Source organism: Aphelocoma coerulescens (assembly GCF_041296385.1).
Source record: "Aphelocoma coerulescens isolate FSJ_1873_10779 chromosome Z unlocalized genomic scaffold, UR_Acoe_1.0 ChrZ, whole genome shotgun sequence".
Taxonomy (NCBI): Eukaryota; Metazoa; Chordata; class Aves; order Passeriformes; family Corvidae; genus Aphelocoma; species Aphelocoma coerulescens.
In genome coordinates this window covers 54,280,666-54,296,366 of record NW_027184085.1, presented here as the reverse complement: position 1 = coordinate 54,296,366, position 15,701 = coordinate 54,280,666, and the positions used below count along the sequence as shown (strand labels likewise).

General features: G+C 41.6%; 1 protein-coding gene across 1 annotated transcript in view; it reads right to left on the bottom strand.

The window, feature by feature from the left end:
- Positions 1-15,701, bottom strand: part of UGCG (UDP-glucose ceramide glucosyltransferase) — a 38,084-nt gene that overhangs the window by 8,686 nt on the left and 13,697 nt on the right. The window contains exon 2 of the mRNA XM_069001544.1: positions 2,798-2,939. Coding sequence (XP_068857645.1) covers positions 2,798-2,939 — 142 coding nt within the window. The remainder of the gene's footprint in view (positions 1-2,797; positions 2,940-15,701) is intronic.

The window sequence follows — 15,701 nt, the reverse complement described above, 5'->3', positions numbered from 1 at the left end:
CAACATTGAGGCAGCTTTGAAAGCTTTGATAAAGGTATTTCTGCTTTTGCAGTAACAGCAAATACCTTAAATACTTCTTACTTGATACAACCTTCTTTTTACCCTGTTAAAATTAGAGGTATTAGAGCTCCAATACAAAGACTAAAATACAGAAAATGCAAATTTCTGATCAAGATACCCAGAAGCCATTTTTACAGTCCAAGACTGAAAAATTCAATCAAAAGAAGCAATTTTCTTGGACCACATTTACAGTAGCTGCTGTAAATAAGAGTCCCAACTAGCAATCAAAACAGTTGTTATTTTCCCTTATACTATTTTATCACCTCACCAAACTTAAGTTTTTGCTTCAGTAGTTTAGTGAAAATAATCTGAATTTTGAAAGCTGCCTATTGGCTCTGTGACGACAAATTCTGATGTTCTTGTTCAGTAAGGGGTATACATACAACATTAGATACTAAGTTAAATATATACATACTTCCAATAAAAAAATGGCATTGTCATACACAAAAGCCTGAACTACTCCAACTGCATTCAGAATATTGTGGAAATTCAAAATCCTTAACCGTTAAATGGGAATTAAGATTTGTTCTAGCACTACAAACTACCAGGCAAATACCTCTACCTCTCAGAATGCAGACTCAAAGTCAATTTGGCTAATGAGCAAGCAGTGTTTGATTTCTAGCATCTTACATCATGGAAAATGGATTTTAAAAGGTGAAAGAGTTGTCTCATTAAGCAGGCAGGTCCTCTCATCACAATAGAATCTTGACAGCATGAACACCATAGAAATAAACAACTGAAGAAATTAGGTTTTCACAGAATATTAAATTTTTAAAATAAAATTAATTTTCCTAGTCATTATATAATGACTCTTCAGTCCACAGTAGCAATGACACTTCTTTATCCATATTCTCCAAGAAATTCAACAAGAAGTAAAACAGATATTTCAGACTCCAATATTTGAAAAGAGAAAAATTCAAAACAAATGGTCTTTGTATGCAGTAGCAAAGTGAAAAACTAGAAAATGTATGATGAAAGCAGAACAAACATGCTTATCTACACAAACATTACCATCATGTTCATTTGGATTTAACATGAACAGAAAAACTTTTGCAAAATTACAATATGCACAGTAGGTGAGAACTGTTCACTGATAAAAATATTATGTGGAAGTCCTGCAGTTTTGAGACAGCATAACTGGATTCTATTCAAGAGAAGAATATTTCATGCATGGAGGATCACAGAAGAGAATCGTTAGCACTGTAGGTTGAATTCAGCTTCAGTGGGAAAGGTTTCAGATTAATCTTTCAGAATAATTTTTCACTGCACAGCTGAACTTTGAATACCAGGCGATACTGTTGTTCTAATTTTTGTGGTCAATCTTTTAAGGTAGTTCTATACAGTAACTACAAAAAATTTTTTCAGACAGTTTAAGGACCCTGCTTGTACTGTCTAATCTGTGCTGCTGTAAACTGAAGCATTCAGATATGCATTTACACTCTCCTTAGGAAAAGTATGATCGTCTACTACTATCTGAAACTCAGATTTGTGTGGAGTAGCAACATTTTAAGATTATTACCCATGTGTTTTCACAACTAAGGATCAAGACTACCTCTTGTAAAGCTAGATCCAGCACAATTTTTTTTTTGAATTATTAAGTTTTGTTTGTACTCAAATGTTTCAGCTGCATAATGTTTTAGTGTTCATTATAGGTCATATAACACCCACCTTAAGATATTGCTGAAGATTCTTTGCACTGTTTGCAATATTGGCATACACAGCATGCCTAAAGTATGCTTTAAAATGTGCTTGGCCACACTTTATTGCACTCTGTTGAGTTGAAAGGATTTATATGTTCATGTCTGAAGCTTTTCAAAAGGCCCAAAGCTTCACTACAGAAAAAGTTTCCAACTTCTAATTAGTTCCAAATGCTAGGGATTTTTATTTGTTTTACCCTATCCACTTAGGTGTACAGCTTACACAAACCTTTGACCTTTTACAATTGAAACAGTAGTGTCAAATGCGGTTTTGAGAAGAATGAAGTTTTTTTATTAAAGCTAAATTTCAAGTTTCAGAATTCAGCAGATACAAATACAGTAAAAAATGTATTCCTTTTCCCATCCATAGGAAGATACTTCAAATACTGAATGATATAGCGAACATTTGCAGACTTCTTTTAAGCTCTTTAGAGCAAGGAGAGCATCTGACACATGTATCAATTATACTGTTTATCATTTATATTACAAATTCAAACAGCGTTTAACAGCAAATGTGAGCTTTTTTTAACTATTTGCTTCCCAACACCAACCATGGCTTAGAGACTACCCTATCTACCAATAACCGGTGAGGTACACTACTTCATCATTGAGCAACTCATCATTGGATGAACCATCAGTAAGAACCATCAAAAAGTTTCAGGCTATCACTTAAGTGCTCTCTTTTGGAGGATCTCTTACAGAGAAGTAGTCAACTGAGGAGGATTTCTTGCCTCTCAAGTGATCTTTTACAGCAGTATGAAACATTTCAATCTATAAACGCCACAACACAGGAATAATGATTAAGCAAATCTTAGTGGAGTGTAGAGTATATTTCATCCCTAAGCCTTGGTTGTGTTCCTCAATAGACAGCTTTTTAAAAAGGAGTAAGTTTTGTTTGCAACATGTAAAATATGTGATTATACATTTTCTACAGAAGGAAGAACAATCTGACACAATCAAGCAGCACAGTTCCCATCCAAGCTTCTCATATGACTTTTTGAGGCATAGGAGAAAAAAAAGACACTAAATAATATACATACTTTTGGATAATCCAGCTCAAAGAAGGTTTCTAGGTTGTTGATCAGGTTAGGATCCACGCCTTTTAACGGCTTTAGAAGTGAAACACCAGGAAGCTTGCTATATGGCTGTTTGTCCGTGGCTTTCTTATTGAGGTGGAGGCGTCTGTAATGAAAAATAGTATATAACTCCACTTAAGAAAATATGCTAAAGAAAGCTATTCAAAATACAGTCAGAACTAAGAAAGCTTGGGAGTTAAATTTGCTGGGAAAAGAAATAATTCTAGTTGTTGAAAAACAGCTGTATTTCTATCCAATAGTTGATGCCAAAGTTGATGTCAACAGCTGATGTCAAAGGCAGTACCTAAAAAAACCTTAGCATGACATGTAGGTTACATTCAGCTTTATTTAACTCATTAGATATTTCAAGATTAATGCATTTTGAGCGACAGGAATATAACCTTTTTTCAAACTGCAGTAGAGACAATGTTTTTCTTCCTCCACAGCATTAAAACTCATAGCATTATAACAAAATAATTATAGAAAACAATTTACTGTAAACAAGGCAAAAAAGCAAAAGGCTCAGGTGCTTTTTCCTGCTTCAAGTTGTTCAACATTTAGAGCAAACTGAAAGCACAGGGGAAATAGTTTATCCCACTGATAACTCCAAGAAAAGATTAAGGATCAATTAACAGTAGTATAAAAATCCTGACAACAGGCTAGGTCAGAACCATAGATAAACTTTTATACACAATACCAGGCAGTTACTGGTATTTCAGCAATGAATCAGAATTGTTTAGGTTTTGAAAAAGACTTTTAAGATCATCAAGTCACACTATTAACACAGCAATACCAAGCCCACAACTAAACCATGTCTCTAGCTGCCACACCAAATATACAGAATGTGTTGGCAATAATGTCACAACTCACTAAAATCAATGCTTAATCGTACACTCCTGTGTAAATGAATACAAAATTCAATTACAAACGCTTAATGGGAGTCAGAGACTGAATGTTATAATTTACGGCTTAAACCTCTTCATGAAGGACTTTTGCTTTTTATAGCAAAACTGTATTAAAAAAGCTGTAGAGAAGACACCACACCCTGAACAGGCCTTCTGACTGGGGCTCTGAACTGCTCGCTGATGGAGGTAAGATAGAGTAAACTCAGGTCTGGGGATTGAGGAATGCATTCAAAGGGATCAAGCTTAACACCTTTGGATTGGAGACCACAGCCCCAGGGCTATCAGCTGCCAGGCTCGCACAGACCCTCGCAACGAAGTAGGGGGAAGAGAGGCTTGACTGCCCATCCTCCGCTGTGCAGAGCCCAGCTGAGGGGCCCCTTCACCCCGGGAAAAGCTTATCCACAGCAGAAGGGGGTGTCAAGACCCATCAAGGCCCCCCCCCGCCCAGGGGTCCCCAGACCCTGCACCAGAGCCCCAGAGATGATGCAACAGACCCTCAGTGTTGCAAGGGACAGTGTCAAACTATTCCCCTGCGAGGGAGGCACCTGGCCATTTCCACCTGGCCCAAATGTATATTAATCCACGGATTCTACACTTTTCAGCGTGGCAGCAGCCGTGGGGGACCCTCACCACCAGCAGACCAGACAGAGGGGAGCAATGAGACATCACTGGGACCCCCAGAAGGGTGATATGCTTCCACCTAATCCATGTCACCTCTCCCTGTTTCCCCCTTCCCCCTTCACTTTCTATTTATTTATTTTCTCTCTTTGCCTCTTTTATTAAATAAAATATATCAATTTTTTGGCACCAACATCTAACCTAGTTTGGTTTTTACCACGGTTTTTTGGGTATATTTCAAACCTTTCTGGGTCCGATCGCAGAGACATGGTTTCCTTCGGTCTTCTGTGTTAAACCGGTTCATAACAATGGGCCAGTATACAATCTAATTTGCATCAAGTAAATACATATGCACAAGTAACTAAAGGACAAGTATCTGCAGAAACTTAAAATCTGCAAATTCATGTACATACCACATACTGCAGTTCTCTACTATGAAGAACAGTCAGACTGAAAGACTATTATTCTTGCAATGTGTACCTAATGATGTCAATTCTCAGCTTAAACTTTCACCAAGTACAATTACTGAACTATGAAGGAGCTCCAGTAAGAGAAGAGATTCCAGGAGATCTCTTGAATTTTTTTCCCTGAAGTGGGACAGTGGCATTTGATACCTAATCAGCCCCTGCCAGCATGTTTTCCTTTTAGGCAGGTTAGCAGCTAGATATCATGGCCATAATGTTACAGAGAATAAACAATGGTTTGACCAAAAAGACAAAAGAACAGAGCAGATTGTGTCCTAGTGCTGTTTTTGAGCCCAGGCCTGGGCTCTGCAGAGGTAAATGGAAATAGACTTGCTGAGCATTTAACCACCAAGAGATGGTCAGACCAAAGCAAAAAGAACAGTAATTCAGACAGCTATCCCAGACAGAAATTTTCTTAGCAATGTTCACAAATGTAACAGGAAATAAGGCCTTTAGTGCCAACAAAAAGGAAGAGTCTCAAGAATGCAACTTTGACAAGGAGGGTCAAAGAGTAGATAATGCAAGGGAGGAAAAAAAAAAAAAAGTGTAGCAGAGAGTTTTGTAGAGCAGTAAAAGCCATAATAAACAGGAAACACTAGAAGAAAGTGCCAGAGTAATAAGCTGGGAAGACAGCTCTGAGGCAGGACTGTGATAAATAAGCATAAAGTGATAAAGTGCATCAATATTACAAAACATGCCACCACAGTATTATGTGGGTGATTGAATTACAGAAAGCGAAGCCTACAGACTGTGCAAGAGAGAGAAACCTGGCAAAACACACAAGTAAGACATGCAGCATTATCACAATCTATTCAGCTATGAAGCACTGTACAGTTTTGACAGCAAGTGGCAAGACTGTCCCTAATATTCTCTCTTATTTAAGACTCAAGTTCATGTGCTATTCATAACACTGCACGAAAGTGGCACCCTGCCCTTTTGAAAGCACTGAGGTATTGTGACACTAAAGTAATTGCAGTGCTCTGTTAGAGTCCACATATCAAACAGGAAATAAACAGTAAACCAGATCATTTTACACCAAGGATTATTTGTGAAGTGGCATATTCTGACAAAGAATTAAAGTTACAATTGAAAACCTACCAGAGAAACAGGCCAACCATTCAAAAAGTCACAGTATTGAAATTCAGGCTAACATTTAACATGGAAGTCAAAATAATAGACTAAATTTAAGGAACATTAACACAGCTGGTGCAAGTACATTCTACATGAATCTGCCACAGTATATGTACCAAAGTCTCTAAAGCAGAGGTAAGATGAAGCTGGTATTTTTGGGCACTAACTTGTGCTCACACTGGTTCAGTTCTCAGTTCAGTTCTCAGACGTATGTTGTGATCACAAAGGTCTTAATTTCTACATTACTCTGCATGTATAACATGTACAGTTCAAAATTATAAAGCTAAGTAATCCTTCCTCAAGGTTCATATCATGTATAGGATAATATATGTTATTTTGCATTGAAATTAGTCCAAAGCAGTCAAAACCAGTAATGACCTTTGAACTCTGAAACATGCTGGCAGAGCAGTGTTTGTAGGCACTTTCAGACAACGTGTGTAAGAGTAGCCAGGTTATATTCAAGGACTTCTGCACCCACATTTATTCATCAGCCTGCAGTCCCTAGGTAGTGCAACTGAATTTTTTTTTATACAGTCTGGTACTGGTATACATAGATGGGGAAAGGCAAAAAGAAAAAGAGCCATATGGTTATAGTGTCAAGAGCTGTAGTTCCACTAGCCAGCATCATCAAAAGAGCACCTACAAAATTTTCTCTAACTTTATTGTTTATCACAATAATAATTAACGCACAGAAGCACCTGTACTCTAGATTTCCTCTAAGCAGAGGACAAAAAATGTCTCCAAAGACAAAATCCCTACAAGTTATCACTGTTCAGGATGAATTCTTGCTAATCTGTACCAAATTATGCAACAACAACAACAAAAAAAAGACCAAGACAACACCTCCTCTCCCCACCTCATCGAGGCATAAGAGTATTATCATAGAATGATTTGGATTGGAAGGGACCTCAGACATTATCTAGTTCCAATGTCCTGTCATGGGCAGGGACATCTTCCACTAGATTAGGTGGCCCACCACCCTGTTCAACCTGGCCTTGAACACTGCAGGGAAGGGACATCCACAGCTTCTCTGGGCAACCTGTTCCAGTGCCTCACCACCTTCACAGCCAAGAATTTCTTCCCAGTATCTAACCTACTCTGTCAGTTTGAAGCCACTCCCCCTTCTCTTATCACAACATGACCTTGTAATCCCTCTCCATCTCTCTTCTAGCACAACCAAAAAATCTTGTTACAGTAGACAGGCTTCTGGGTCTCTCAAGAGGTACACCTTTTAAACGCAGCTGAAAAAACCTCAACAGTCCTCTCACTCATGTCAACCTTCCCTCAGCAGTTACTTTTTAATTAAAGAACTATCCTGTTAGAGGGAGGTAAGTAAATCTTGATGACAACTTTGTAATAGATACTTAAATATTGCAAGACAGCAAAACAAAATGCAGAAAGCCCTGACGAGGTTCCTTGAAGACTGTGGTTTCACAGGCCATCAAGATAAGGTAGCAGATCATTACTTCTGAAAGGGACTTGTTTTCCTGCTTCTACTTCTGAATTTTTAGTGATCTGAAGCATCTCACACAGGTCTTTGTGGAGTGTTGGTCTGCTATGGAATACAGGACATAAGGTCTCATCCTGAACAGGTATAAGAAAATGTGAGATTATTCTCCTTTTGGTAACAGAAAGGTTAAAAGGATGAGCTCCTCGTATCTTCTTTACTTCACATAATGAAATAGTTATCTATATAGCTATATATTTAACTGTGTATATATAGTTAAAACACTCCCAAAAGTTTGGTACTTTCATCCACAAGAAGAAAAAAAATGAAATTTACTACTGGTATATATATACCACACTGGTCAGTGTACTAAATACAACTGAAAAAGACTGGAGGATTTTAAAAAGTATTACAGACAGCCCCTAAATTCATTAAAGTGGTAACAGCATAATTGCTTCTCCAACACTAATATTAGCAGATATAAAATCTTACCACCCTTAATGTTCCACATAAGGAGGCATACATAGCTAACAAATATGTTTCAGCATCACGCAGCAGTTAGTCTTTATACAGCCATCTGATAATTTTAAAATTAAGTAACCAAGAATACTTTTTATACAGAGATAGCACTTCTATACATAAAATAATGTGTGCACAATAACATCCTTGAGACAACTGGTTATGGGATCAGAACACAAATAGTTTCTCCTCTATCCTTCCAGTTGCAAAGAAGGATGAGAGAAAAAACAGCACCAAGAACTGTCAGGGTCCCTTCTCCCCTGCCATGTGGTCCTGGGAGAGGGGCCCTGGGGGGGGAGACACGGGGTTTCCCTGCCCCTGGTCAGCCTCGTTCCCCATTGGTTGTTTTGTGTTCCCCTGTGTGGGCAAGGACCCTCGGGTCCCGTGACTGGGCAGTTCCTCGGCAGAGCCCCGGCCATGCGGCTGGAGAAATAAACATCTCTGAAACATCTACCAAGAATCCGTCCATTTATATTTATTTTCCATGGGACTCCTTGTTTGATACAGCGTGTTACAGAATCCCCACTGTAACAAGACCAAGCAGAATATAATACCTGGCTCCATAACTGGTGTCACCAGCAGAGTTTTGGGTTTCTTGACACCATGGCCTGCTGGCAACTGATGGAGTATACCTGTCTCTAAGAGGGGGGGAAAGGATTTTTGCATAGGTGTTAGCAGGGCCCATTGTAACAGCTTTGAACTAGATTTAAAGGGGAAGGGATAAAAATCAGACACGCTAGAAATTAGCTTGGGGACAGACTGTCAGTATTTAAGGAACAGTGTACTAGTGAGGTCCTTCAGTCTGCCATCTCACTGGAGGCAGGGGATTGAAATCTATGTTGCAGCAAAGACACAAGGGTTACTGATGTCCTAGAAACTACAGAAGTGTTTGAAAACTGTCACATAGGAAAATCTCACTCCAAAAAAAGGTGGCAGGATTAATTGCCCAGCTGAAGTGCATCTACAACAATGCATGCAGTATAGGCCACAAACAGCAGGAGCTGGAAGCCATTGTGTAGCTCGAAAACTGTGATTAGCTATCACCATGGAAGCAGGGTGGGATGACTGGCACAACTCAAGTGCTACAATGGATGGCTATAAACTCTTCAAAAGGGATAAGCAGGGAAAGAGAGATGGTGGGGTAGCCAGCATGTTAGGGACTGTTTTGGTTGTCTAGAGTTTAATGATGGTGATGATAGGGTTAAACGTTTATGGGCAAGAATCAGGGTAATAGGCCAACAGGGCAGAAACCCTGGTGGGAGTTAGTTATAAACCACACAACCACGAAAAAGAGACAGATGAACTATTCTGCAAGCAGCCGGGAGAAGTCTTATAATCATTAGCCCCTTTTCTCACAGGGGACTTCAATTTAACAGATGTCTGCTGCAAATACAATACCGCAGAGAAGAAGCAGTCTAGGAGGTTCCTGGAGTGTGTGGAAGATACTGATTGTGTCAGGAAGCTGAGTGAGCCCACTGCGGGGGGCACCCACTGGACCTTTTGTTTGTTATCTGAGGACTGGTGGGTGATGGGATGGTTGGAGGCTGTCTGGGGCTTAGCAATCACAAAATAGTGGAGATTCCAATTCTTGGAAAAGTAGGAAGGGTCATCAGAAATGCCACCTAGGACTTCCCGAGGGCAGACTTTGGCCTGTTTAGGAGACTGTTTGACAAAGTACCCTTGGGAGGTTACCCTGACATTTTTCAAGATGGAAATCCTGAAGGCACAGCCAGCAGGCCATCCCCATGTGCCAAAAGACAAGGCCAGGGAAGATGAGTGACCTGGCTAAAGAAAGAGCTTTGGCTGGAACTCAGAATGAAAAGGAGAGTTTGACCTTTGAGAGAAGATGCAGGCAGCTCTGGTGTCATGAAGTTATGGAGGGAGAAAAGTAGATGGGCCAAAACACAACCTGAAGAACTTTATCTTGCTACCGCCATTGAAGACAATAAAAATGTATATCTAAGTACATTAGCAACAAGAGGAGAGCTAAGGAGAACCTCCATCCTTTATTGCATGCAGAGGGAAACATAGAAATTATATATGTTGGGGAAGATGAAACAGGAAAGCCTTATAAATATGATTGCCTAACAAAAGATTTTGGGAATATGAAAACTATAAGCGACATCGAAATGAAGGCCATCTTTGAGATATAAAGTCTTAGTTACTGAACAACTAGAAAACAATGGTATAGCCGGCTGAAGGTAATCCCCTCTTGATTGAACAATACCCTCTGCTTGCAGACAGGTCCAAGGGTCAGAGCAGACCCTACTAGCTCAGCAGAAGGGGTCCAAGGAGTAGTTTTTAGAAGTTAAAATGTAACACTCTATGGTAATGTAATAACTCTTATAGGCTCTATGTAAATGCTATAGGATTTGTACCTTGTATTAGATTGGCTAGTGAGAATTAGAATATTCACTACAGAAGATGATTTATTGTATTGTAACAAGGACCTCGCCCCCTTGATTCACCTCTCTCTCTCCTACACCTTGGGCCTGCTTGGAGCTGCAGCTGGCAGCTCTAAGCAGTGCCCCTGTACCCACGCCCTTTGCAATAAACAGCGTGCACCCCAAAGACCTGCTTATAGAGATCTCTCGTCTCCATCCGTCCGTCTCAGGCCGGGCCCGACCGAACCCTCACCCTCTTCCCGATGAGTTTCTACAATATGGAAAGCCTGAGATACTGTCTTATTTGTTTCAGTTTCTAACAGTAAGACCAGTTGTTCTCCAGGTAACAAGGCCCCTGAGTGGGAAGAAAAAACCAGGCAGCAGAATGAAGGCGCCATAACCTCGGAAAAAATGATGTGTGACCTGCTACACCACTTAGACATACAAATTCACAGAATTCACAGAATGTCTGGGTTGGAAGAGACCTTCAAGATCATCGAGTCCAACCCATGCCCTAAGCACCTCAACCAGATCATGGCATTGAGTGCCATATCCAATCTTTTTTTAAACACATCCAGGGATGGTGACTCCACCATCTCCCCAGGCAGTCCATTCCAGCACTTTATCACTCTTTCAGTAAAAAACTTTTTCCTAATATCCAACCTATATTTCCCTTGGCGCAGCTTGAGACTGTGCCCTCTCGTTCTGTCAGCTGCCACCTGGTGAAAGACACCAACCCCCACCTGACTACAACAATCCTGCAGGAAGTTGTAGAGAGAATAAGGTCACCTCTGAGTCTCCTTTTCTCCAGGCTAAACAACCCCAGCTCCCTCAGTCGTTCCTCACAGGGCTTGTGTTCCAAGCCCCTCACCAGCCTTGTTGCCCTCCTCTGGATGCATTCAAGTGCCTCAATGTCCTTCCTGAACTGAGGGGCCCAGAACTGGACACAGTGCTCAAGGTGTGGCCTCACCAGTCCTGAGTACAGGGGAAGAATGACCTCCCTGCTTCTGCTGGCCACACTATTCCTGATACAGGCCAGGATGCCGTTGGCCTTCTTGGCCACCAGGGCACACTGCTGGTTCATGTTCAGTCAGCTGTCAACCAGTACCCCCAGGTCCCTTTCTGCCTGGGCACTGTCCAGCCACACCATCCCCAGTCTAAAGTATTGCAGGGAGTTATTGTAGCCAAAATGCAGGACTCAGTACTAGGACTTGTTAAACTTCATCTTATTGGACTCTGCCCATCTAGCCAACCATTCCAGGTCTCTTTTCAGAGCCCTCCTACCTTCCAACAGATTGACACACGCTCCTAGCTTAGTGTCATCTGCAAATTTACTAACGAATGTCTGGGGCTGGACAGGATCCACACAAGGCTACTGAGGGAGCTCACAGAAGTGCTCAGCAAGCCTCTTTCAACCACTTACCAGAAGTCCTGGCTAATGGGGGAAGTCCCAGCTCACTGGACGCTAGCCAGCATGACAGCCATCTGCAAGAAGGGTTGGAAGGAGGATATGGGGAACTAACTACAGGCCTGACAGCCTGACCTTGGTGTTGGGGAAGGTCCTGATGCAGATCATCTTGAGTGTCGTCATATGGCATATATAGGACAACCTGGGGATCAGCATGGGTTTAGGAAAGGCAGGTCCTGCTTGACCAACCTGATCACCTTCTATGACAAGGTGACCCAGTTGGTAGATGACGGAAGGGCCACAGGTGTTGTCTACCTGGACTTCAGTAAAGCCTTTGACACCATTTCCCATGGTGCTCTCCTGAAGAAAATGGCTCCCCATGTCTTGGACAGGTGCAGTCTTCGCTGGGGTAAGAACTGGCTGGCTGGACCCAGAGAGTGATGGGGAATGGAGTTAAATCCAATTAGTGTCCAGTCAGCAGTGGCATTCTCCAGGCGTCAGTACTGGGTCCAGTCCTGCTTAATACCTTTATCAGGTCACAGGACCGAGCGCACTGTCAGTCAGTTTGCAGATGACACCAAGCTGATCTGCTGGAGGGCAGGAAGGCTCTGCGGAGGGATCTGGACAGCCTGGATCCAGGGGCCAAGGCCAATTGTGTGAGGTTAAACAAGGCCAAGTGCCAGGTCCTGCTCTTGGGTCCCAGCAACCCCATCCAGAGCTGCAGACTGGGGAAGGAGTGGCTGAAAATCAGCCCAGAGGTTAAGGACCTGGGAGTGCTGATTGACAGCAGCTGAACATAAGCCACCCATGTGTCCAAGGAGTCCAATGGCATCCTGGCCTGTATCAGCAATAGTGTGGCCAGCAGGACCAGGACAGTGACCACTCCCCTGTACTGGGCACTGGTGAGGCCACACCTCAAGTCCTGTGTTCAGTTTTGGGCCCCTCACTACAAGAATGCTGAGGTGCTGGAGTGTGTCCAGAAAAGGGCAAAAGAGCTACAGAAGGGTTTGGAACACAAGTCTGATGAGAAGAGACTGAGGGAGCTGAGGGTGCTCATCCTGGAGAAAAAGAGGTTTAGAGGTGACCTTATCACACTCTACAACTCCCTGAAAAGAGACTGTGGAGGGGCAGGGGTCCGTCTCCAGTCCCAATAACAAGTGGCAAGACAAGAAGAAGGGCCTCAAGTTGCAGCACCAGGGCAAGTTTAGGTTGAATATTAGAAAAAATTTCTCCACCAAAAGGCTTAGCAAGCATTGGAATGGGCTGTCCAAGGAAGTGGTGGAGTCACCAGACCTGGAGATAGTTAAAAGATGTGTAGATGTGGTACTTACCGACATGGTTCAGTGTTCAGCTGACAGTTGGACTTGATGATCTTTGAGAGCTTTTCCAACCTAAACTATTCTACAATTCTGTATTTTCCTATGTGAATAAGATTTTTTCTATATATATTATATAATAAATATTTACAAATATAATTACATTTTGTATAATAAATATGTATGTGCAGGTTTTTGTCTGCATGTGAAGGTGGGAGAGATGGGGTATTACAAGAAATCATTGCCACAGCTCTAGTAGACACCATCAGGAAGCAAAACATGGAGGCAGAAAAATACAGGAAGACTCTGCAATGATACAAGTAAAGGTAAATAACACACTATTATCAAGTACTTGTTTCTTCTACTTCTCTGCCCAGATTTAAGCACACAGTAATACTACTGTTGTATTACTGTGGAGGTCTACTACACTATTACTCCTTCTTAGGGACCTCCTAGATTTCAGAGAGATTTGAAAACTGAAAGACAGATCAAACAGAAAACCAGGAATGACCTGTGGCCACTGGTCTCCTAGTAAATGGAGAGAATTTTTCTTAAAGCAAGAATTAAACACCTTGATCTTGTTTTAAACCTTTCTTCCCCTTGAGAGGAGTTTCATAATGTAGCTGAAGCAGTTTTAACCGCAGGCTACTGCTCAGAGGCACTCCCTCTTTCCTCTTCTCTTTCTGGGGTGTCCTGTGCTGGCATTTGTCTGATCCCACAGTGAACTAGCTGAGATATATAAAGCACCACATAACTATTACTCAACATGTAATGTTAGAATTTCATCAGTTTAACCTAGCAAGCTTGAAAGGATGCAGCAAGATGATCATGCAGTTTCACAGGCAGCAAAGGTCCCCCAGTAATCCTCCTCCTGTGCTGCCATCAATACCAACCAAACAAGACATCATGCTAGTATTGATGTCCATACAATCCTCCTTCACATCACTCACTCAACTGAAAGTTAAATCTGCCTTTTGTTTTCTTCCACATCAGATTGTCTTCTGCCAAATTAGAGTTCAGGCATCTTACGGAAGGCTGCACAAAACTCCAGAGCATGTTCAAAAAGGCTCTGAATGTGCTGCCAAGGTCACAGGAGAAGAGTAGGAATAGGGTCTCCTTCCCTCTCATGCTTCAGTGGGCTTCCAGAAGAGCTGAGATGAGCTGACCATTGATTTGGGTCAGGCCCCTAAAAGCTACTGCACAACCAACTCTACATCACACTTTTCCTTCACAGCATTCACTCCCTTATAGGTTGCTCCTTATCTGCCAGAAACAGCAAACTTGAGTTAATTAGTAAAACAAAACACTGCCAGTGCTCACAAGAGACTCTTGAAGTAATACTTAAGGCACACCACTCTTCTACCTCTCTTGACTGAAAGGAAGACATCAGCCTATAAAAATAGGCTAGTGCCAGGCACCCTTGCTTAGCTGCTGGCCTGATCAACCCATTGCACCAGTCAGTCATTGCTCTCAGAAAGGCATTCTTTCCCATCCTCCACTTCTGTCACCTGCTCACATCAATTCAACAGCCACGTGGACACACGGCAAGTCCGTCCACCCACTCACCAACGTAATAGTTACACAACTGTCAGATCCAACAATAGGGAGGAGCAGAAACACACAGCTGTGGACAACAGGAAAGGACTCAAGGGGAAACCCTAACGTAACTAAAAACATTTAACATGTCGCTTTGGCCTTGATAAAATGCTCAGAGACAGGAGGAAGTAGAGGAGTTTGAAAGAAGAACATGGTAGGTATGATTCAGGTGCGCACTTTGTAGGAGAGACTTCTTGGCTGTCTGCCAGCAGAGGAACAGTCACAGGTTTGTGCATGCCTCAAAACCACTGAAAACAAAAAATGCAACGCTGCTTTTTTTGCGTACTAGGACTTTATGTTGAAAAGCATGCTACAATTGTGCTTCATCACATGCCAGCTGAGTGTACTGCGTGTACATATTTTCTCCCTATACTTCCCATACCTCCACAGACAAAATCAAAAGGACCTGTCAGTGTAATGCACTGAAATCACAACGGGTAGTGGAGAAGAGAAATGATTAAAAAAAAAAAAAAACCCAGTAAACCTAAAACAAGCTCAAAAACACCAAGAATCAAAACTTAAAAAAAAAAACCAAAAAACAAAACAAACAAAACAAAAGAACACCAAACACCAATTTGCTTTTACAGTTTTGGAAAGGCATAGTCCAACCAGTGGCTGAGAATAAGGCCAAAAAAAAAAAATCATATCATGTAGAACAGTAAAAGTCCCATCTACTGCTACTTGCCATTTCAAATTTAAAAACTCCATGCACTACTGAAATTCTTCAACCAACATTTTCCAAGTATTACCATGAAGTCACGTTCAGCAGATGCAATCCATAACTTGATACAGTCTTTTTTAAAACGGGGCAATGGGGGAGAGACAAGGGGAACTAAAAATGCTTTCAAATACTTTTTACAGTTTTAAGTAGAAAAAAAAAAAACCCGACCTTATCTTTCAGGAATAAGAAAGAGCAAACACTAGAGACCTCAACTTTAAGCCAGCAAACATGTTCTCTCCTACTCCCCTCCCACTCCCCCAGGACAAAAGTAGAAACAAACAGGCTCCCATACAATAGGCTGTGGCTGAACCTGAAGCAACAGGAACCCTTTTACTGAGGAAGTTTTTGACAGTTTACAA